Source organism: Citrus sinensis, chromosome 7 (genome assembly GCF_022201045.2).
Source record: "Citrus sinensis cultivar Valencia sweet orange chromosome 7, DVS_A1.0, whole genome shotgun sequence".
Taxonomy (NCBI): domain Eukaryota; kingdom Viridiplantae; phylum Streptophyta; class Magnoliopsida; order Sapindales; family Rutaceae; genus Citrus; species Citrus sinensis.
The window spans coordinates 25535070-25560513 of NC_068562.1; the positions used below are offsets into that span (position 1 = coordinate 25535070).

The window sequence follows — 25444 nt, forward strand, 5'->3', positions numbered from 1 at the left end:
AAAAATCTTGTCTTGCAGTGATTTTTTTTTTAATTCTATAGTTAATTTTTTTGTCTTCTAATGATGTATTATTTTTGAGAAAATGATAGCTGCATCTCTAATGTTGGGAAAATGGTCATGCACACCCCAAGTTTTCAATAAGGAATTCCAAAAATCATTTTTAATAATAATACCCTTTATCTCTATTAACTCGAAAAAAATTGACTCCAGTATTTTATAATAATTAGAAATATAATATTAAAATGAATGAAATAATATTTTTATTTTAAGATAATTTCGATATTTAAAAAACTTTAATATTTGACTATATATTAGACATATTTCGTTATATTGAAGCAAATTTAATATTATTTGTCTACTAAACAGATTAAATTATTTATGTTATATTTATTTCGTACTTATTAAAAAATTTTGAAGTTAATTTTTTTAGTTAATATATTCAAAGCGTATTATGATAATTATGGTAAAAACATAGTTTTGGTATCCTTTATTAAAAACTTAGGGGTGTGCATGAATATTACCCAAATTTTGGTCCTTTTTCCATTTTTTCTATACTAATTTTTTTGCATGTATCATTGTTGGGATGACTTTTATATGGGATTATAAAAAAAACATTCCTATTATGATCTTCATTTCTTTCCAACAAGTTAAATACATCACCTTCTTTGGATACTTGTTAAGATTCACCCAGCCTTAATTTGCTGTAGTTTACCCAATTGAATTTATATAATAAATTGTGAAAACTTATATTACATAATTGAATAAAAACTTATATTAAGAAATTCAAATATTTAATGACTTACCATAGTTCTACCAAATAGAGCCTTAGCCATGGTTGCCTATATAAAGTCACAAACAAATACAACTTATTACATCTACATCTTTTCATTCCAAAGGTTGCATTCAAATTCAATAGCAGAAAAGGAAAGAAAAATGAAGAGTTTCTCAGCATTTGTTGTTCTTTTACTTGTTCTCTTCAACGCTTCTGCAGGTGAATTTTACATCTTAATTAGTTCTTCTTGTATAGTATTTATTATTATTTTTTAATCCATCAAATCTTTGATTACAATTGCGATCTCTCACGTATTTCGTTATGGCAGAAATTGGATAAAATATAATTTTTTAGCGATTGATTTTACACAATGTTGATAATTTGGCATATGTTAACCTATAATTTAATTCGGATTATTAATCATCTATTTCGCATTTGATATTTTATTTAATTATGGCATGTGATTTTTCAGGGGATGCTCAAAGTTGTAAACTGAAATTTCATCCTCCTGGAGGAGATTGCACCGTGCTTAAGTGTGCACCAGCTTGTGCTCAGGTCGGACCCAATTGCAAGGGGCGCTGCTTAGATAATTTGAATTGTTGTTGCGTTTGTCCACAACCACTTAATAATTAGGATGTAACAACTTTATGGTGGATCCCAATTGAATAATATTAATAAAATTCTCTCTCCATATATACCCTTACTCTTTCTCTTATGATATGCAAATAAAATAAAAATTCAAATGTTGACCAAACCGTGGAGAAAAACAGTGATATATTGCGTGCCGTTTACCCATTTTCACTTCAGCGATACACCGGTTTAACACTATTTTATCACCATTTTGTATGGATATCATTTTCCTTCTATTATTTATTTTCATGAGCATGCTAAACTTAAAAGTTTGCAAAAACAAATCATGAATTTGATTCTCTTCAACCATTTTGCTTAAAATTTGACAATATTTGATCAAACGTAAAATAATGAAATTAGGAGACACGTGTCAATTATATAATATTTTTAAATTAGTTTGTACAAGTAAAATTTATACATTAAATTTTAAAGGGAAAATGAAGATTATCTTTCTGTTGTTTGGAGAAATTAAACGAAGCGAAAATCCCCTTATGTTTTCACATATGTCCAAAATCTCATGCAATTATAACAATGTTAACTTTATATATCGTTTTACTATTCTATCCCTAGTCTTAATATTAGCCATAAACTTTATTTTAAAAATAGAAATAAATTAAAAATGACTTATAAACTCTTAATGATTAAATTAATTTAACAATGAATTACAAGTTATAGAGAAATAATGATTGATTTGTAAATGTAAGTTCTTTTTTATTTTTATAATCATTTATAGTACTAAAATATGAGCTCCTTTTATAAAAGATTGAGTGTGTTATGTTTTGACACATGGTTTTTTGGATATTAAAAGTTTGAGCTTTTTGTTTGTTCTTTCTTTTTCTTTTCTTTTTTTTTTTCTGTTACAATTAATGTAAAAGATTGCTAAATGAGATTTGATTTTATTGGTGTAGTGATTTTGAACAAAAGAAAATTTTAAGACTTCTATTCAAATTTATTTTATTTGAGGTACTTTTGAAATAATGATGCTAATGTCCGTTGTTACTGTGCTCAGATGCCTAACGTGGATATTTTTGTTACTTTTAGTGCGTAGAAAGTTGATGGAGGAGTTCTTGCAATGAACATTGGGTATTGTTCAGTCACAATTGCAGAACTATGGGAGGTTTATCAAGATCTGGTTATGGCTTGAGACCACGGCATTCGCTGGCTTCTTGTTGAAGTCGATAGTCAGTGCGTTGTTCAAATGCTGAATAATCTTGAAGAAATGACTAATGAATACTCTCCGCTCGTATCGTCTATCAAAGAGCTTATACATAAGAATTGACACATTTATGTGCACCATGTTTATAGAGAGGCAAATTTTACTACAGACTCAATTGCGAATTATGCTTCCGACCTTCTGATTGGCCTTCACAATTTGATTAGTCCCCTGGCATGTGTCATTCCTTTTCTTTTTTACAAAATGTATGGGGTGGCTCACCCTCGAATAGTGACCTTGTAGCTCTTTTAACAGAGCTCCTATTAAATAAAAAAGAAAGTTGATTGAGGAGTATGAGATGTCAATTGTCTGTGTTTGGTTACTAATATTTTTCCATAATTTATAATTCATTATTTAATCAATAAAGGTACATAAGTCATAATGAATTGATTTATATTCTCAAAATGTTTAAATTTTATGACTGACATCAACACATGGGGTAAAATGGTAAAATAATAATATATAAAGTTAATACCATTATAACTATAGGGGAATTTAAATTTATTTTAAAGCAATAACAAACTCAAGCAATGACCATAGAGGTGAATTCCCCCCCCCCCCCCAAAATTTCTTCTTAAATTCAGTTTGTAATTAATCTTAATGTTAATTATATTCATTTAAGCCGATGATAATTTCTTTCGTAAAGGTTCTTCCATAAAGGCCCAAATTAAGCTTTATCCTATTATCAAAGTAAAAAAAAAAAAAAAACTACTTTCTTTAAATAATTACAAGAGTTGGTGGCTTTGCATTTAATTAAATTAATTTTTTCTCTTCAGCATCCTAATTTTATTCTATAAAATAATTTGACTCATTGACTTCTTTTCCAATTCCTAAAGGCTACAAGAATCCAACATTTGCAGATCTTTAAGACTAAAGAATGCCAAATACAAATCCTATTCTAAAATACAAATACTCTTCCAATTAAGTTCCAAAAGGTATTCTTAGTTCTTAATTTTTTATTCATAATTATTATTACAAATGGTTATTTCGATTAAGTTATATTGCAAAAATTTAATCAATAATTTCTTTTGTTTGTTTATATATTGTAAGAGTATAATTATTCATCTTCATTAACTTGTTTTGTCTGATATTATATAGTGTTGTTTTGTCTTGTATAATAATAGAAAAAAATTATTGAATCGGTGAATTAGAATTTAAAGAGAGTCGTGTTAAACCTTAGATTCAGGTCTTATATTTTTGTCATTAAAGTTTTTGAAATTGAGGCTATTATTATGACATTTGTCATTATTTTTATTTAATTCATTTTATTCTATTATTGTTGGATATTGATATTGTTATTAAGAATAGCCCCCAGATAAGTTGTCTAGTTTCGTCATTGTTTTAAATTATGAGGGAAGTTTCACTTAATTTCTCTAAACAACAAAGGTAATCTTCATTTTTTCAATTTTAAAATATATTATTTATTAATGGGTAAATGCTTGTTTAATCTCTATTGCTTTAAGTGTTTGGTCAGTCCTTATATTATAAAAAATACCTCAAGACGCCTTAACAATTAAATATATTACATTTTTATCCTTATTTTTTCTTAGCTTGTACAATAATATTCTTGAGATTAATTAACTTGAGTACAGGAGATTAGAACCAAATCATCTACAAAATGTAGTAGGATTAACCAACAATACCTACACATACATTTAAGATCAAGAAAATAATCCCAGAATCAATCACATTTTTTTCAGAACCTTGATGTCTTTCCAACACGATTCCATGTAGTAAGATTCGTTGATCTGCCCGTACACCCCAAATTTGAAGTGATAAGAGTTTCCTCCACGGCCGGCTGCCTCGTACTTGAGGGTTCCATCGATATAAATCTTAACCGTTGATGCATTCACATCATGAATCACATTCAGCCTAAACCATTTATCATAAACGTTTGGTACTAGAATTGGATCCCTATAGTATGAGAGTGAGCCATTGTAGACTCTGAGCTGTAGAGTTGTGGCATGTGGAGGGCTTGCTCCTAGCACTTGCATTATGCACACACCTGATGTACCACAAGGCACGTACCCGTATCCTTCGAATTGCCATACATTGGAAGAATAATTGTATCCCTGGGAATGAATTGATGCACCAAAATTAGACCCAAAGGTAAATGTTGGCTTTAGACCGGTCATTTAGTTATGAGTTAATTATCCCATTAATCCTTATATTTTTAAATCACTCAAAAGATTTATATTATATATTTATTTCCGTTAAAATATATTTAACAATTATCGTGTTTTTTCCGTATTGCAGCATATCATAATTGTAGTAATTTTAAGTTAATATCTAATAAAAATACTATTTTTACTCTTAAAGGTCATATCACATAGTTAAGAGAGTGATGACAAATGTATTTTGAGCCATACTTTTAAAATATATAAGGATCAATTGGATGATTAGCTCAAACTGTAAGAACTAAAGTAGTACTTACCAATAAATTAAGTATATAGAAGAAAATAAATTAGTTCCTAAGAGTAGGCGAGTGGTTTTTAAGTAATTTTATTGATCACCCGCATTCAAATCTTGAAGAGGGTAAAAATTGAATTGCATTATATACTCACATACACACATCCCCTCTTTCCTTTTAGAGACGAACAAAAAATGAAATAAACAAAAGCACACCAACGGAGAGGGAAAGAAAGAGAAACAACTAAACAAAAAACGCAAATTATTGGAGAGTGGAAAGTGTTTTACAGTGATGGAAATTTCTGTACGAGGCTTGGTGGGACTACTCTTGGATAAAGGCTTGTCTGTTGAGTAAACCCACAGCTTGTGAACTCCATTTACAAAGCTGTAGCGATTGCAAAGCGGCAAGTTATATGGCTTCTGGATTTGGTAATTTGATGTGTTTAGTGGGAGTTCAGTGAAACCATGCGTTGGATCCTCTGGCCAGCAGTTCATCCAACGAATCAAAAGAAACATCAAGTTAATTTCAAGAGCAATATTGTTACAGAGAGCTCCCATAGTTTATTTTCTGGTGGAAAAGCCAAGAACAAAGTCCTTTTTATTTGTGGAATGACGCAAAAATATGGTAGTGGTATCTAAAAGAGTAGCTTGCAAAGTATCTGATATTTTAAAGACGATTATATCCGGGGATAATTCCATGTTACCTCCTTCATGAAATGTCAATTTTTAAAATATTTTGTAAACTATTATAAAGCTTAGTTTACCCCATTTTTGTCAAGAGGACAAAAATTATTTTTTTTGATCAACCGGCCATCCTCATTTTTTCGTTTATCTTTTGAAAAAAATATATGATAAATTAGAGTTTACAATAGTTTAAGGATATTTTGAAGATTTTCATTCCATGAGGAAAATAATTCAAAATTGATCTTTATATATTTAATACTTCATTAAGTGCTCTGCAGATTTGTATAAAATTAAAGAAAATGATAGGAAGCAACTGTATGTAGAATTATTATTAGGTTGTTTTAATTGTCTATTTTTTAAAGGCAATGTTGAGGGTATGAGGAGAAGTTTTATTGATAACCAAAAAAAAAAAAAGGGAGGACATAATAAGGTTTACCTAAACAAAATTTAGAAAAAATATGGGACGAATTGAAAATATACCAATTCCATAAAGTTTTACGTTTGGCCCACTTAATTTTTAAAGATTTACATTATAGTCAATATTAGTGTATAGTTTCTACATTATGGATTTATGGTCTTCCTGTTGCCGCATTGGTTTTAATGATGTTATATTGTAGCCAGCAGAAGTTTGTAGCTTCTTCATTTTAGCCCCCCTCGAAACCAAGTATATAAACTTGAGGTAGTCCCCAACTCATGAGCTAGCTTTTAATTTTGAGAATGAGTTAGTCCACGAACTTCTACATGTAATTGTACAGCCAAATTATTTTACGATATATAATTAAAAGTAATAGTCGACCTACATTTTAAATTGTGTTGCATTCAGCCACTAACTTTTTGGCGCAAAAGGAGACATTTATTTTATGAGCATACGGTATAATTTGATCAAGAACCGTTAAAATAAATCTTCCAAGCATGCGAGTGTTGTATTGCTAACATCTTCTTTTGTTAGCATCCATTTGGTTACATTACATAAATCAATATGCTCTCTTTATTCTCCTTTCCTTGGACTGTCTTGCTCGTAGGCATTTTGTCTTTAGTAATGGACAAATATACTCCAGTCAATTCTATGTCAATTAAATTAATTACATTAGAGAAAGGGAATCAAAATGACAAAAAGGATATTCCCATGACTTCGCAATTCATAACTCAGAGCATATTCTCCTCAGATCTTGCATCGTTTACTCTTTGTATGGATGCAGATGATCAAACTGTTTATTCAAATCGTAAAATTAAGCATAAATTACGAGATTATGAAATTATGCAAGAGTAACACTATCTACCCTAGCTCTTAAAATTTCGTGTTCAAAAATTGCCTCCAAAAAGATGGTCAAAATACATATATTGTACCCATTCAATAAATGTCACATTAATTACATGAAACCTCATTAGCTAAGCTATGGGTTGGATCGTCTTTCTATTGGTGATTTCTAATGAAGATTTATTTGAAAAATATAATTTAAGAGTTTCTTGCGTGGCTTTCGACGATGTCGGATCTTTTTACGGGTTCATTAATTCCCATTTTCACAGGTTCCGTAAAACATCATTAGAAACATCTTTTAATTGTTTCCTTAAAACAAATCAATTAATTCGATAGTTTTTAGATATTACGCACCCCATTTCATCCCACCCCAAATTAAACAAATTAATCAATTCAATTCCCATGGATTTAACCTTGATCTTTCGATTCACGGCAAGAATCAAGTAGAACAATTAATTGAAAAAAATTGTCGCATTTAATTAATTTGTTTCGTGAATTATCTATCAAAATATGGTAGCTAGCAGATGGATGTTTTTCATCCTAAGAAATAAAAGCTAGTCAAAATGCATTTATTTATACTTTAATCGAAAGTGGAACCATTGCATCAATTTCTACAAAATATTCATTTCACGTACAAGCGATACAAAAAATCAATCGCATTTTTTCAGAACCTTGATGTCCTTCCAACGAGATTCCATGTAGTAAGAATCATTATTTTGAGCATAAACCCCAAACTTAAAATAATGAGAGGTTCCCCCACGACCAGGCGCCTCATACTTCAGAACCCCATCAATATAAACCCTAACCTTGGAATTATCCATATCATGAATTACGTTCAGCTTGAACCATTTGTCATATATGTTTGGGACAATGACCGAAGCTCTGTAATATGAGAGGGAACCATTGTAAACCCTAAGCATTAGGGTTGTGGCATGTGGGCTAGCTCCAAATACTTGCATAATACAAACGCCCGTCGTGCCGCATGGCACGTACCCATAACCTTCGAATTGCCAGACGCCAGAAGAATAATCGTATCCCTGAAAAAGTAATCGGAAAGATTGAAAAATCAGAAACTATTTGTGCAAATATTTGTTATACGTACAATTGTACACCCATACAATAGAATTAATCACGTTCCTTATTGCAAACTACACACACACACACATATTCCCCTTTGCTTACGGTTTTTATTTTTATAAAGGTTTGGATAGGTTTTTATTTTCATAAAATCTCACATACTAAACACCAACCATTAACTCTTATTATTTTTTATACTTGGGTGAAAATGATAGAAAAATAAATGATAAAATTGTAAAATTCTACGGGGGAAATGTCATTTCTCCTTTATTCAACATAATTCTGCATACTTACATGTACACGGATCTCAGTTCGAGGACTAGTTTTGCTGGTAAGAGAATGTGGCTTGTCTGTGGAGTAAACCCACAGCTTGTGAATGCCATTTTCGAAGCAGTATCGGTGATCTTCCGGCACATCATACGGCCGTTGTACAACCAAATTTGATCGATTTAATGGAAGGGATACAAACCCAATCGTAGGATCAACTGGTCCCCATGCATTGGCTTGGTATGATATGAGAACAAGATTTAAGCGTGATACCATCAAGAGAAAATTAATGGAATTGATCATGATTAATTGTGGGAGGTGAAAGCAGATGAAGAGAATTGATACTGGATATAATCGATATCCTGAAACAACCTTTGCTTTTTTATAAGTATATTTACGAGAGACTGGAGTGAGTATTGGTGGGGGGGGGGGGGGGGGGGGGGGGGGGGGGGGGGGGAGGATATACAGTTACAAATGGTGGCCGGCTTTTTAAATTTTTATAAAAAAAATTTGAACCGTTGATCCCACGTTGTGCAGCGATAAATATTCAAAGTCAAAAGAAGTATGTTATAAAGTCAATTCATCCATCGTTTCTATTGTTAGATTAGTACTAATAGAAAGTCGAAAATTAAATGATATACAATGTTTACTTAAAAAAAAAAAGGATTACGTCGAGGGAGATAAATTTAATTTGTTGTTGAATGGGGGAGTAATATATGATAACTATGAAAAATAAATCGAGAAATGTAGAGTGCCTATAATTCATTATAATTAAATTTCAGCTTTCACTCTCACCTTAATGTTCTTTTCAACTAAATCAACCTTCATTCTTCATTAAGAAAACTAAAATTATTTTTTTAATCTTTTTAAGAAAAATCACAAATTAGAAACTCATACCCACAACAATCATGGCTATTTCTTTATCCAAGATGGAAAAGTTGCAGAATATTTTGCATGAAGCTAATTCTAAATACCCAATCCGGGTCATTTGACCAGCGAAAAATTGCATTTCTGTCATCAACTAAAATACCGCCAAATGTAGGCTAATTAAGCACCTAAATCAAGCCTAATAATGAAAATCCATTTGGAGCTAGTCCATTATCAGATTGACTGTACAAGTCAATTTTTAATCTACATTTTATTTTAATATAGTTTAATTTTTTAATAATTAATATAAATTCAAATGATCAGCAAAAGTTAGTGGACTTGCAGCGTCATGGGTCGTGGGGATTGTTAAATTGCCAGATATGTACATCCATTCAAAGGGGAAAAGAAAAAAAAAAGAAAACTGGAATAGTTAGAGTTGAAAAGATGGTTATGGAATTAGATGCTCTGTAGCAAAAGACAAAGACTATGATGGTCCTAGTAAGATTAATTAGTTTAAAAATAATAATAATAATTTATAATGAAAATTATAAAAATTGATTGTAGTTATAATGAAAATGAAAATGAAAATTATAAAAACTGTATTAGTCAGAGTTAAGATCCATAACCATTTGGTGTGTTGTGCTTTCTTCAAATTTTCGAGTATTTTTTTTTTAAATGAAAATGCTATTTTTCAAAAAGAAAGAAAAAAAAAAGGTGAAATTTTCGTTGACTGAGCATCAGAATGCTAAAGCGTACGCAGCACACAATGTTGAGTAGAAAACAAAGTTATTCCATATGTTCAATTGGAAGATCTGATCAAATTGTAAACAAAGCTCGTTCAGAAATTAAATGTGTTGGAAATTAAGAAAACATTTTCATGCAACATTATATTTGATCCTAAAGGTATGAAATATATATGTGCGATGATACTATTGTGTGTTTGTGTGTTTACAGATTCAATTTTTAATAAAAAGATAAAATTTAATAAGTCTCGTGAGAATTAATTCTCCGACTCTATCACACTCATATAGTAAAAAGGGAAATAGTGTCATGGTTCGTTTCAGCTCACGATAGTAACTAAGAACTAATTTAAAATTTAAATCACCAACATTTTTAAGATAACTATTAAAATAGACGGAGTATGTGCTAACAATTTAGCTGAAACAAATTAGCTGTTGCTTATTCTAGAAATGTTTAATTCACACACACATAAAGACACTCAATGATTGATTTAATTCACACACACATAAAGACACTCAATGATTGATTTATCTAAAATACAAATTATTTAAAACACAATATAAGACTCTAAAAGTTTGAAGAAAATTCAGCTTTTTACAAAAATAAGAACCTCTAAAATCAACAATTGTTTTATTGTCGGTTTTGATTCGCAAATAATATGCAGCCTTATCAACCTCTTTAATTTTCACAAACAATCTGTGGTCATACCAACCTCTTTAATTTCCTCCAATCTCATAACATGTCATCAACACCTTTGATATGTTTCAGTATAAAGTATATAAAGTTCTTTGCATCAAACAGCAGGAAAAGAAATAAATAAATAAATAAGCATAAATGATCGTGGATTTCATTTATGAAGTACACACCTATTATCTGTGTGAAGTGAAATTGCAATCAAATGAATAAGATATGGGAAAATATCCACCGTCCACCCATTTTTTACACTTTTTTTAAAAATACACAATTCCTTCATTTTTTGGCTGGAATCCACCTAAAGTTATATATTTTTTCACTTTTCCACTTCCGTTTGGAATCCATTAAGAAAACTAACGGAAACTTAAAAAAATGACCATTTTACCCCCAAAACGAAAATTACAATTTCACCTTAAAAATTACAAAAAATAATTAGATTAAATCTAATTATTTTCCCCATCAGTCAATAAATAAATTAATTCCATAACCATCAAATGCAGGTTTTTTTTAAAATATGTTTGTAATTAGAATGCTAAATTATAACAGTAGTATTAAAAATAGCTCAATCTCACAAATTATCAATTGAATTTAAGATAAGTAGAGTTTTATTATTAATTGAATTATAATCTCTAGTAGTTAAGATTTTTTTGTACTTCATTACTGTACCAATAATGATATTCATCATTAAATCTTATTATTTTTGGTATTTTTTAAGGTGAAATTGTAATTTTCGTTTTGGGGGTAAAATGATCATTTTTTAAAGTTTCCGTTAGTTTTCTTAACGGATTCCAAACGGAAGTGGAAAAGTAAAAAAAAAATGTAACTTTAGGTGGATTCCAGCCAAAAAATAAAGGAATTGTGTATTTTTTAAAAAAGTGTAAAAAACAGGTGGACGGTGGATATTTTCCCATAAGATATTGACATGTTTACTGTGCGTGCATGAACATTGCATGACGATTTTTTTTCCTTTTTCTTTTTCCTTCAGCTGCTTTAATTCAAGAAATTTTGGATTTGGAATAAGGTTTAAAATTAAAATTATTTTCTACAAGGATATGAAAACCTGCACTTTTGATTGACCCTTGTTAAACCTTGGGGTGTTCAGAATCCAATTCGATCTACTCAATTCGTCTGATCCGCAAAAATCCAATCCGTAAAAATCTGATATATGGATTGATGGATTGGATTGAATTAAAAATTTGAAAATCCACAGTCGGTGGATTAGATATGGATTTACTTCTGTAAATCCGTGAAAATCTAAAAATCCACAAAAAAAAAATATTTATTTAATTAATTAAAAAAATAAAACTTGTCAATGTGGTGTTACTACTTACCACTAAATAAATAAGTTAAATGTAGTTACATTAAAACTATACATATATTATCCGATAATAATATATAATAAACATAATTCAATAATTCAATAATTAAATAAACAAATATAGCTTTCTAAACAGTTAATTTTAGTTGATTTTTATAATTTTCGTTAATCTTCATGTATTGGTTTAAACAAATGAGATTTTTTTTTTTCACTGTGTTATATTTTGAGACTTTAAATGTATTATTCTAACTTTATTTAAACACTTAATTTATTAAATCTTATTCAATTTTGAATTTGATCGGTAGTAAACTTATTTTTATATTAGATTTTTTTAATTTAATTAGTTCATAGAATGAACATAATTAAAATTTTTAATCAGCAAAGCAATCCGCAAAATGGTGGATTAGATATGGATTATGTCAAATCTGCATTCGTTCCGCAGACGTATGGATTAGATTTGGATTGAATTTGTCAATTTGTGAATTGGATTGAATTGAAAATTTATAATTTGTAAAATCATGAATTGGATATGGATTGATGTCCAATCTGCAAAATCTGATCCGCGAACACCCCTAGTTAAAACTTGTAAAATGGAGAAAAATTGAGATTAAAAGTGGAGTAGGTGGTGGCTAGCAACCATAATCAGACACTCAATTCAAGTTTCAGTGAGTTGTTCAAGGCGATTTAGGCCTATGAACCCTAAAACCAAATAATAATGGAGAAACATCATAGGTTTAAGATGAACTTGGAAAGTAAGTGAAAGATGATACCAAAATGGGGAACGTGCGAGATTGTAAAGGGAGTGTGCCTAAGGACGTCCTCATAATTTGGGAACCTAGATGAAATCTATCGGTGCTTTTTCCTCTTCAGATAGGGTTATATATCTTGGTTATTTCTCTTTTGTGACCGTTATATTGTCGTTGTTAGCAAACTTGAGGAACAAGTCGGTGGAGTTGTTTATCATTTAGGCCCTCGAACACGCATAAGCGATTTTCATTTGGTAGTCCGGCTGAATATTGAAACAGTTTTTGAGGTGGCATTTACAATACGAAAAATCATACTTGGTCACTAACAAAAAACCACAATGACTGAAACAACTTACTGTAGCATGACGACGTTGTCGTTTTGTCTGGAATAGTAATTGTAGCATGAGCAGTGCAATATTTTGATGATGTTCAAATATCAGTGCTCTTTGCAATACTCACATGAGAGTCAAAATATCCTGCTTTTATAACAAATTTGCCCTTCAAAGTGAGCCAATTGCCGCGGCCTCTTTTGATTGATTCTTTGGGGATGCTGAGCGCTCATCATTTCAGCCAAACATCTTGCTTACTTTGCTGATTTGCCAATTGCCACGTGTCATTTGTTTGTTGTCTCATGAAACATTATTCAATATCTCCCCCCACCCCCCACAAAAAAAACTGCATTACACATTAAAAAGATCATTGTAATTTGTAAACAGGTGAAGTAGCACTTTTAGTAAAGCACTTTTCCACCTGTCACTATTTAGTTGTTTTATTCTCCGTAAAATTTCTGTTCCTTTTATTTTTAATCACTGTTTTTGCACAAGGTTAACTGCCCCGAGTTATGTGCTCTATCATTATGCAACTTGTTTAAGCTTTTTATTTGATTTTTTATGTGAGTGAAAATACAAATTTTACTATCTAACTCATATGTGGATTGGCCGTGGTCATCTCTACTCTTATACTGCATTTACTAAACTAGAATTAAAATGAGTTGAAATCGGAATGGAAATGAATGAGAATAGGCTGGAATGAAAATAGGGAATGTGAATCAAAATAAATTGTTTACTTGAATTGTAGAAATCGAAATCAGAATGAACTTAATTGCCATTAATGTGTTTACTTTGTCTTGGAATCGGAATCGAAATGAATTAAATTATACCAAATTACTAAAAAGTACTTAATGAATTATTGTCATAATTATTATTAACTAATATATTAATTAATTGTAAAATTTTTAATTAATTAATTATAATAACTATATTAACAATTATTATAAATTAATATTAACTAATAATATTAATATTAATTACTTAATTAAAATAATATATTAATCATTGTGATTATTTATTCAAAAATTATAATTATTAATAATTATTGTTAATAATATATTAATATATTAATTAGTAGTAATAATTATATTATTTTTTAATTAATAATATTAATTATAATAATATTATTAATAATTATTGTTAATAATATATCAATATATTAATTATTAGTAATAAATTATTATTTAATTAAAAATAATATATGAATTAATTATAATAATTATATATTTTTTTAAATATAATTAATTAATAGTATATTAATTATTTTGATTATTTATTCAGGAACAATAATAATATTATTTCATTAATAATATATTATAATTTATTATATTAATAATTATTATAATAGTATATTAATTAATTAATTAATTAAAATAATAATAATAATAAATTAACTATTGTGATTATTTATTCAAAAATTATAATTATTAATAATAGTTAATATATTAATTAATAGTTATAATTAATTAATTAACTATAATAATAATTTATTAATTATTGTGATTATTTATTCAAGAACTATAATTTTTATTTATATATTAATTACTCATAATATATCAATTAATTAATTAATTATATTATTATATTAATTCATTATAAAAGAGGACAAAGTGGGCATTTTTTTAATTTTGGGGATGGTAAATTGGTCAATTCTAGAAATGAGAGACTCATTCCCACCTCTCCCATGGGAATCAATCTCCAATTTCCCATTTCCAAATAGTGGTGGGCCCCACCATTCCAATTCCAATTCGTACTCCATATTTACGAAGTAAACGCCATCAATCATTCTGATTCCGGATTCTGATTCCCCAATCCGGAAAGTAAACGCACCGTTAACAAATTTTTAAAACTCCATAATGTGACACATGTTAAGTGGATGGTGAAATATGGGGCTCGAAAACCAAGTGTCATCGAAGCAAACCCAAAATCTAGCCACCGCGCTAACCCCCTCGCATAATTGAAGTTTGAATAAAATCTAACTACAGGACTATAGATGTCCTTCAATATCCTGTAAATATTTTTTTTTCGTCGGCTATTAAGCAACAAAGCCGGTATATGTTAATCAACTTTTCCCAATTTGACTTAAAACATTTTTTCATTTACTACTACTTTTATTACACTTGACCAAAGACCAAGATCATAGAATAGCTTATATAAGCAAAAAGATTAGTTCATCAAACATTTGCATGCAAACTATGGCAGCCCAAATCTTAGGATTCTGCCACGCGCAGCACCAAAATCAATCACATTTTCTTAGAACTTTGATGTCTTTCCACCGAGATTCCATGTAATAAGAATCGTCATTTTGGGCATACACACCACATTTGAATGCATGAGATGTGCCCCCACGACCGTCTGCTTCAAATATAAGACACCCATTGATGTAAACCTTCACTTTTGCAGCATCAACATCATGGATAACGTTTAGCTTGAACCACTTGTCATAGATGTCTTGAACCAGGACTGGACCCCTATAGTAAAGCAGTGAACCATTGACGACTCTAAGCATTAGGGTTGTTGCATGGGGAGGGCTTGCTCCGAATACTTGCATAATGCAGACGCCTGATGTTCCTTGAGGCACGTACCAGTGTCCTTCAAATTGCCAGACTCCGTAGGAATAATTGTATCCCTGCAATAACAGTCATTCCTGGGGTAAGTGAAGATGTTTGGTGTTCGAATCACACTCATATTAAGTAAAGCAACAGTTTAGCTTATTTTTATTACCTGTATGGCAATCTCAGTACGAGGTTTCGTTTGGCTGGTAGGAGTATGAGGCTTGTCTGTAGAGTAAACCCAGCATCTGTGAACTCCATCGGAGAAGCAATATCGTTGGTTTTCCGGCAGGTCATAGGGCTTCTGGATGTGATAGTACGATCGGTTAAGAGGGAGGGAGATGAATCCTTTTGTGGGATCAGAAGATTCCCAACCTTGAACCAAGATTTTGTGTAGAGCAAACTGGAGGAAGCTCAAGGAGAAGAAAGCTAACTTTTGAAACAAAAAGGCCATTCTTTGTGGGTTAGGCAAAAATGGCATAGGCAAAGAGTGAATGGGTGTGATGGGATTAATATATAGCACTATGCAATTGAATGGTAATTAAATTGATAAAACAATATAAGTATATAACTAACATAATATTAGAGCTAAGGTCTCATTACTGAACCCCACATTACTTTTTTGTTAAGTTCCTAGTCCCAGTCCTACTAGATCGCATCCACATGTCCCGTGAGAGACCATCTCAAACTTTTGGACTAATTAAGTGACTCTGACGCAACGGACAGCTACCGTTTTTTCCATTTCTCATCATATGTTTTTACTTGTGTTGGAAGCTTGTACCAAAGTCGGGGGATCATTGTTGGCATTTGGTCAATTCAAATGAGGCCAATTAGAAAAGTTAAAAGGAGTAGTTACAAGGAAACTAAAATATAAATTACCTAGAAATTTTGATTGCAAAAGAGGTACATAAATTATTTATATATACGGACAAGATAAATTAATAGTTTTGAAATTAAAAAAAATTATTAACTTACTAAATATTAATATATTAATAAATTAATAATTTATTAATTTATAAAGATAATATCACATTCATAATAAAAATTTTGTGAAATAGAGAAGAAAAGTATAATAAGAAAAAGTAATGATTCTGTCAAGTTATATGATACGATTATGATTTAACCTTGATTGAATGAATCATTCACTTAATAATTCTTTGACTATTGCGTGACCAAATCAAGATTACATAGTAACCCATTGAAGATGAATTTTTGGAGGCAATATATTAGACCAATCTCTCTCTTATTTCTCTTGAGAAAATACATAGAATACAATACTGGTTTTTTTTATCTAAAAATTGTAAAGAAAACAACAATCACCAGGAAAGCAACAACCACCAATGAAATGTGTAAAGTATTAACTTTAAGAAGAAGCAAACAGCACTAAAAATTTATTTTACAAAGACATCATCGACATACCCATATGTATTTAGTTTCAATTTAGTCATTTATTAAATTTATATATTAATCAGGTCCTACAGAAAAATAATTTTTTTAATAAAATAATTTAATCTGAGATTGTCAATTTATCAAACAAGAAGATAACAAAGTATCAAAACTATGAACCAAGACAAGCCACGCCCAAAGACAATAAAATAATGTCTTCTCACTCCAACATCCACGACACATCTATAGTAATCAGCAAACTTGATCATATTCTAGTATCCCTGCCCAGAGTAAATGAGCCTACAGCCGCGCTCAGATCACAACTTAGCTGCTACAATTTGGAGTTTTCCATGGCTTATTGAAATCTCATTTCTAATTACATCAAATGCATAACTAAACTTAAATCAACACAAAAATAATTGCTCACATTTTCCTCCAATATAAGACATTAGTATTTTGAAATACTATCCCAACAAATTATAAGTTAGCTAGATACTTTGAATGCAAAAAGGTGTAGATAAATTGTGATGCCATATATAACCATTAAACAAGAAGATAACAATAGTAGCAAGAACACGGACCAAATATATCCACACCCAGGAGTGGGGAGGGGATTGTGTCCTGTCACTCCATCACACACACATGGTAAGCAGCAAACTTGAGCTTATTCTAGCATCCAGGCTCAAAGTAAATGAGCATACAGCGGCGCGCACATCATAATGTACCTACTGCAATTTGGAGTTCCCCACGTCAATAACAAAACGGTATTTGACATCAGACTTTGCAAGCCTTTCCATGGCTGTGTTAATTTGGTCCATCCGGACCAGTTCAATGTCTGCAGCAATGTTGTGCTTGGCGCAAAAGTCCAACATCTCTTGTGTCTCCTTCATTCCTCCGACGTTGCTTCCTCCAACAAGCCTCCGAGCTGCAAACATAGAAAACAAATTTAATACAATTTTAAGGCGAGGCCATTCTTCGCCCAAGCATAGCAGATTAAGTATTTAGTAGAAAAATGTGGAGATCTGGAGCTAAGCATGACAAATTTATACGGCTAAGTAGTAATTCAATTTCATATCAATTGTCAATTAAAAGTCACATCACCTTACTTTTACATATGCACCCTTACAAAGAGTGACCTGGTTTAAAGTTTTTCAAGACAGGGCACAATATTAACGGACTCCAGGTACGTCAATGCCTTTAAACATCACTCGCAAATAATGATTTCAATGAGACGCATTTTATGAGAACTAAATATAAACTACAAAGCAGCTACCGGCAACAATTTCAGCCTTTTAGCTTCTACAAGTAACTAGGAGATATTGATCTGTTAATTTTTTTTCCCTTCTTTATTTCTATTTTTCTGGCATCCAGTCATAGCTGTACAGAACTAAAATTTTCCTTCATGAAGTAAAAGAATAGATCACACTTGCATGTTAGCCAGGAATCAGAATCAAATGGGCATAAGAGTTTAAAGAAGGATCATACTGGAAAAGCCAGTTAATCAATCTTTCAAACATATTAACTTAAAATCAATCTTTCAAACATATTAACTTAAACTATACCTAAGGTCAGAGGTTATCAATTATGTAACTTACCCCCAACTAAAGCAAAAATAGGCACCTCTAGGGGCTTCTCAGGCAAGCCCACGGTGACCAGCTTTCCATTCACTTTCAGCAGACCAAGTAGTGGTGCAAGGGAATGAACCGCTGACACAGTGTCAATAATGTAATCCATAGTGCCCATAGCAGCCTGCATAATGGAAGCACAAACACAGAGTACTTATAAGTAAGATTTCACAATATCGATTGATTTCCAGGTTGCCTGGTTAAGTTGTTAATTTCCTATATACCTTAACTTTAGCAGGATCACTGGAAACAAGGAATGCATCAGCACCAAGTTTGCTGATCGCTTCACTCTCTTTTTTCGGAGAAGTACTGATGACGGTGACTTTCAACCCAAAGGCCTTGCCAATTTTCACAGCAACATGGCCAAGCCCACCAAGTCCTGCTACACCCAAATGCTTGCCTGGCTCAGTCATTCCATAATATTTCATTGGGCTGTACACTGTGATCCCCGCACACAAAAGTGGTGCACCCGCATCAAGAGGCATGTTGTCAGGAAAGCGGAGCACATAATGCTGATCAACAACAATCAGATCTGAGTAACCACCATAAGTTTTTGTTCCATCACGATCAATGGAGTTATATGTAAGTATCATATTAGGACAGTAATTCTCCAAGCCCTGCTGACAGCTTTCACATTTTTGGCAGGAGGCTACCAAGACCCCAACTCCAACCTTGTCACCCTCTTTGAATTTTGACACGTTATTTCCAACTTTTGTCACAGTACCAACAATTTCATGCCTGAAGATGAACAAGTAGATATATTACCAATATAAATGTATTTCATTATAGTTAAAATAATGATTCTAAAGAGCACAAAGAGAGACAAAGAAGAAACAAAGTAGATCATATTTCTTTACAAATGCATTTCAAAATTGCAACATATAACTGTTTTCGAAGCATGTTTATACATAAGTAGTGTTTCAAATGCTTAACAAGTTTAAAATAAAAAAGTACAAATTTTTATTAAACTATTTTCCACATTGAGATGCTATAACTTTCCAGAATTTGATGTGTCTGAGACTCTTAGTGCATGCATTTGCATATGTGTGTATATGAAGCTCAAAGAACTTCTAAAAGATAAAGCCATGTACTAGTTTTTCCTAAAAAGTTAATTTTTGTCAACTTCAGTAGAATAAGTTGAAGATGCAAATATACCTGACAAATATGTACTACTGAGAGAAATAAGTTGAAGTTAAGTTCAACACCAGACTGGCAATAAGCTGAAGTTACAACTAAAAATACATTGCATTTGACTGCATTAAGCAAGAACTTCATGTTTAAGTGGCAGAACCTTCAATAAGAGGCAATTTCCTGCCTACACCACAGTCAAGCTATACTGGAAAATCAAATGCATATGTACGTCGAACAGCAAGGTCTGAACAAAATATTATGAGAAAAGGTTCACTGGAGGTGGTGTAATCAAAGCTAACATTTGACCTTTTTTATTTATGGTTGGCAATGATTAGATATTAAGATAAGAATCTACCAACAAAGCTAGAAGCCATCTTCAAAGTATAAACAAAGTTAAAAGACTTGGCATTTCTATCCTTTCCAAGTTCAGGAATGCGCAGATAGATCAGATAAAAACCTGATGAGGACCTGAACTTGACACAATAGGTTTATACCACATGATTTGTAGGCTTATTAGGCATAATTCAGGAGTGTGGACTTGAAAATAGATCATTCTTTTTGCCAACTCGGATGGGCTACGATTCTTAATTTTGGAATTGTAGCATGAAGCTGTGTCAAGTAACGATGCTAGACACCTCTAGATTTCACTTACCTGTCTCAATAGAGAGAAAAAGGGGGGGGGGGGGGGGGGAGATACACACTATGCAATTTGATAATTCATGACTTGACTCAGGACAATGCACATGCAATAACATTGGATATCTAATCATTAACAACCAGTTAATTTTCATGTCCCGAAAAGTGTCTTATTAAGTGACAACCAATGTAACTTACAGTCACGTTACTTATTTTTGCATATTTTGCAAGAGTTGGAAGTTATATAAGTTGTAACTTAGCAAAACCCTCAAATATGACCCTGCTTGAAAACAATTATTAATTATACATATCAAGTTAATATCCATTATTGGTTTACATGACTATAATTCACATCAAAATACTATCCCCATCAATACTCACTCTAATTCTTCATTGTAATATTTCCAAAAGACAATACACCAACAATCAGAGGCTGATCTGTGAGTGGGCCAGACCGGGCCCCAAAAAAGATTGTTAATAGACTGCTTTAAAATTACAAAATTTTGTTTTGGGTCGTTCTAGCCCACTCACAGGTCCGCCTCTGACTAGCAAGCCAAAAACTCAACCATACAAACTTTTTTGTTTTCTTTGATAAAAATCCATACAAACTTTGAAAAGGAAAATAATGATAATAACAAAAATTAAAAGAAATAAAAGGTAATTCTCATCAACAATCTCGTTAGATGGCCTTCATCACTCAACTACTCAAATTGATGCTTCAAGAATGTCATACCAATTTGTATGTATAAGAATTACTCCTCATCAAAACATCATTCAACAGAAGCCAGAAATATTGGAAGCAACAATAATCAAAGATCTCAAAACAGTTGAATAAAAACAAAAAAAAACAAAACGAATATTTGTTATAAAATAGAGTAGAATTAGCATCATATACCCGGGAACAATTGGGTAATTGGTGACACCCCATTCATTTCTGGCACAATGCAAGTCCGAGTGGCAAATCCCACAAAAGAGGATCTTAATAGTTACATCATCAGCACCAGTTTCTCTGCAAATAAAACAACCAAAAAAATTCACAACACCATCGCAACTGAAAAATATCAAAACTTTGCATATAACAGACAGTGAAGTGTAAACTCGCAGCCTTTTCCAAAATCTAAGATAATATCTACAAACCCATTTTTAAAAAAAAATTACAAAAAAATCAAACTTTATTTTAACTTTTATTATATAAATGTAAAATGAGCCACTCCTACCAAACATATAAGTTTTGCCAGTTCAACCAAGCAGAGTAACAAAAAGTACGTAAACAAATAAAATAATATCGAATAATGATAAGAAGTGCCTTCTGGAGAAATGGAATGGGGAGAAGGTTCCAGTGTTGTCTCTGGCAGCCCAACCAATGGCCTTTTGAGGCTGCTCTGTTTCTGGTGATTTTGCCATGCTTTCTCTCTCTCTGGCCTTTATCCTTCACTCTCACTTAAACAATGAAATGTGCGTAATAATGATAGAAGAAGCTGGCTTGTGATTTCTGAGGCAATGTGTTGCAAACGTTGGAATCCGTCTAAATATAACGGTTTTTGAGTACCGTACGGAAATCTGTAACCAACCATTTTCCGAAAAAGTCTTAACTTTTTTATCAAGTATTATTTTTATAAGTTTATTTGTAAATTTTTTACAATAATTTGTAGAAAAAATATATATAACTTGGCGGTCTAAGATGTCTAATAATTTAGTGTCAGTTTGGAAATATTATAACTTTTAAAATAATTATTGTTTTCAAAAACATTGTGAGTTTTAAAAATAATTATGAACATTTGATAAATTTTATTTTTAAACTATTAAAAAAATGAATAAAATGTATATAGTGTAGGGTAAAATTTATTTATATATATAAAAACATGATTTTTAATTATGTATTGTAATAATTTTATTGAAAATAAAATTTATGATATATTGATTTTATTTTTTTATTTTTATCTTAAAACAATTGATAATGAATTTTATATTATAGTGAAACAAATTTAATAATAATCCGACCAATAAATTGATATTGATGAATTATAATAAAAATTTATTAAAATATTAATTTTATTTCTAATTTGAATAATGATAATTTTGGGTTTAGGTAATAATTTTAAGGATATTTATGAAATTGTATTAAAGAATAAAATTGATTTTCAAAATTAGAATCTAAAAGCTATTTTATTTCCTACTTTTCAAAATCAACTGTAAGAGAGGTTGATTTTTTCAAAAGTAGTTTTGATTTTTTTTAACTAAACAGTAAAATTAACTTTTAAATTTTCAAAATCATTTTTAAACCTTCTAAAAATTATCACAAATGGGTCTTTAGTACCAAAAGATATCATATTTACGGTCTGAATATTATCAAATAGTTAATTAATAAACTCAACAAAATCTCAAAAAATAATTTTTTTAACATTATCAAAGTAGAATTTCTGAATTTTGAAAAAAATAAAAGTAAAAGTAAAATTTCTAAAGATAGTGGGTCAATCAAGAATAGATCCCACACCACTCTTTATTCCTAGATGCTTCTTTAATTTGTGGGCATAAATTTGTGTCTTCTTTTGGCAACCTCTGGAAAAAGAAAAAGGCCTATAACTGGGCACCAAAATTTAATTTAATTTTTTTAATAAATTTAACACGTGAGATTTTGTTTAAATGGACAAAACTGTCTTGTTAAATATACGTATTTTGTATTAAAAAAAAGTTTTTTGTTTTTTTATATTATATTTCATAATACATGCGCTTTTTCACTTTTCATATTATCATATACATTGAATTTCACACCAACACATAAAATATATAATGTGATGAAAGATCTTGGGACCAGGTAGAAAGATATAAAAGCTCATATAAATCATAAATGTCAAAGCTTCGAGTCGGTAGAAAAGATGTAGAAGAATGGGGGTGACGGTCTGAACAGATGAGAGATTAATTGCGGCTTTTAAAGCATAAACCACTGTAACAACGGCAGGCAATTTAAGAGGCGTTTAATTGAGAGATAGGGTGGCGAACCGGCAATAGCACGTGACCCCACGACGTGCAGAAATTAATATCGGCAATTAGTGGGAATCCGTCTTTAATGTGTTCACCTACACCGGCAGCCTGGAACAAAAATTTCAGCAGAACAGTTATCGGTTTCCTTTGAAATTGAAATATTATAATTTTTAAACTATAATTGTTATAAAAAAAATTATAAAAATTAATAATATATAATAAATATAAATTTTAAATAATAATTTAGATAAAATTATTAAAGATATAATAAATTTTTTATTATACAAATGAAAAATCATATCAACATATTTTAAAAGTTACAGCAGTTAGTGTTTAGTAAATAATTTAATGGTATAATTTTTAAACTACAGCTGTCCAACCTCAATCCCAAAAACACCCATCATCTAATGAAATTATATCAATGTTTTTATTCACAAAAATGACATTTTATAAGTTCTTTTTTTTTTTAAACCCTGAGAGGCTTAGCTTAAAATAAAAGCTTGCAAATCGTGAAATAACCATCTCATTGAAAATTTATGAAGGCCAACTCAATCTACCATCTCTTCAAAACTCATAAATGTAGTGGTTTGCTAGTCATCTGCCCTATAAACGCGTTAAATAAGCATGAGTTATACACTAATTATGATATTATTTGCTAGCCACCCAGCATCCTCAAACATTATTAAGTTCAAGGCTATTTTTAACTCTAAATATCTATTTTTAAATTATAAAAATTTAATGGCTCGAAGTCCGTGTCAAGATCTTAGACATAATTTTTTTTAAAAAAAACTACAGTAGTACTTTAAAAAAAAAAATCATTGCGTCTGTTGAGAATGTGAATTGAATGGTGCCACACGTGGCGGCACATTTTAGCATCGAGACAAAAAGCAAACCAGCCGATTTATCAAGCAAAATAATGCCAACGCCTTAACTAATTTTTTGAAAAATTATTTACATGAGTATTAATGCTTGCATAACACTGTTGACTTTCTTGCATGAAATATAAATGCAAACAAAAGTCATGACACCCCCCCCCCCCCAAAAAAAAAGAGCATGCATGGTCCAATTTGTCACGGTAAATTCGAGACTTTAATGTGTCAGTTTGGTCCAAGTCCAGTGACGCAAATGTCGACGACTTGTAGGATTAGAATGGCTACAAATTGAAAAGCCATTGGATGAGCCGAGTGTTTTGGCATTGCCGAAGAAAATGATCGTGGAGCGAAGAAGTTGGCCATGCTGAGGATTTGCCTAATGAGTTTGTGCACAAAGCATAGTGCAATCTAGTTAATTACTGTAGGAAGTGTTTGTTAGATTGTGTAACATATTGTGAGTGAGTGATTTGGCATGTAATTGGGGTTTGGGTTTGGGATAGAATACTGTCATGAATCTTTTATCTTGTCATTTTTGATAATTATAATTTTTTTTTTCCATTAGAAGAGTTTTTTATGTAAATTTTGATGTGTGACTTACTTTATTTTTTTTATCTTTAATAAATTTTATTGTGTGATTGATATTATTCTCTATATTTATTTCATTAATATTCGTTTGATATATATTGCTTGCTAAGGTCTCGAGTGAAATCAAAAATTCCCAACAATGCCCTAATCGTTGTATTTTAGCATCAAAAAGTTAATAACGATTATTTTTAGGATATATATGCAACATTACTGTGTGATTTGACTAATATATACCATTGTGTTGATATTTTAAACAACTCTATTTTATCAACTAAAATTGTACCTTTGTTGATTGATTGGGAAGATAAATTGCACTAATTACAATCGGGATGTAATAAACCTATAGAAACGAATCACATCATCTATTTCATGAACAAATCTCTTTCAATCTACAAGAATAGATTGCTAGAAGCCTTCGCGAATGGATCATCATGAGGTTATGTCACCATCGAAGGATAATCACAAAATCGGAATATCCCCTTAATTCATAAAGTGATAATCCACTACTTTGTTTTTTCTATACCTATTTTCACACACCCATATGGTACACTAAGTATGTTATAATTCAAATAAACTTTTTAGAGAATTCAAATGTATTTATGGTACACTAAGTGTGTTGTAATTCAAATAAACTTCCTAGAGAATTCAAATACCAAGTTATAAGAATTGTA

The 25444-nt window shown here is 30.7% G+C and overlaps 4 protein-coding genes and 1 long non-coding RNA gene across 5 annotated transcripts; 1 reads left to right on the forward strand and 4 right to left on the reverse strand.

The window, feature by feature from the left end:
- The first annotated feature begins 889 nt into the window (after positions 1-889).
- Positions 890-1485, forward strand: LOC112498299 (uncharacterized). The gene is made up of 2 exons (XR_003065556.2): positions 890-991; positions 1245-1485. It is a non-coding gene; the product is annotated as an uncharacterized LOC112498299 (long non-coding RNA).
- Positions 1486-4180: 2695 nt separating this feature from the next.
- Positions 4181-5618, reverse strand: LOC107175523 (citrate-binding protein-like). Its single transcript, XM_015526977.2, has 2 exons — positions 5313-5618; positions 4181-4687 (listed from the first exon to the last, which is right to left on the reverse strand). Exons 1-2 carry the CDS (start codon positions 5580-5582, stop codon positions 4301-4303), a joined length of 657 nt encoding a protein of 218 aa, XP_015382463.1. The 5' UTR covers positions 5583-5618; the 3' UTR covers positions 4181-4300.
- A 1998-nt stretch (positions 5619-7616) lies between these two features.
- Positions 7617-8676, reverse strand: LOC102613491 (citrate-binding protein-like). The gene is made up of 2 exons (XM_006464802.3): positions 8338-8676; positions 7617-8003 (listed from the first exon to the last, which is right to left on the reverse strand). The coding sequence occupies exons 1-2, from the start codon at positions 8611-8613 to the stop codon at positions 7617-7619; spliced, it is 663 nt and encodes a 220-aa protein (XP_006464865.2). The 5' UTR covers positions 8614-8676.
- Positions 8677-15008: 6332 nt separating this feature from the next.
- Positions 15009-17309, reverse strand: LOC102613197 (citrate-binding protein-like). Its single transcript, XM_006464801.4, has 2 exons — positions 15729-17309; positions 15009-15633 (listed from the first exon to the last, which is right to left on the reverse strand). The coding sequence occupies exons 1-2, from the start codon at positions 16035-16037 to the stop codon at positions 15244-15246; spliced, it is 699 nt and encodes a 232-aa protein (XP_006464864.1). The 5' UTR covers positions 16038-17309; the 3' UTR covers positions 15009-15243.
- A 147-nt stretch (positions 17310-17456) lies between these two features.
- LOC102621806 (probable mannitol dehydrogenase) lies at positions 17457-21844 on the reverse strand. The gene is made up of 5 exons (XM_006464507.3): positions 21641-21844; positions 21230-21343; positions 18792-19305; positions 18538-18691; positions 17457-17867 (listed from the first exon to the last, which is right to left on the reverse strand). The coding sequence occupies exons 1-5, from the start codon at positions 21736-21738 to the stop codon at positions 17668-17670; spliced, it is 1080 nt and encodes a 359-aa protein (XP_006464570.1). The 5' UTR covers positions 21739-21844; the 3' UTR covers positions 17457-17667.
- Positions 21845-25444: the final 3600 nt, after the last annotated feature.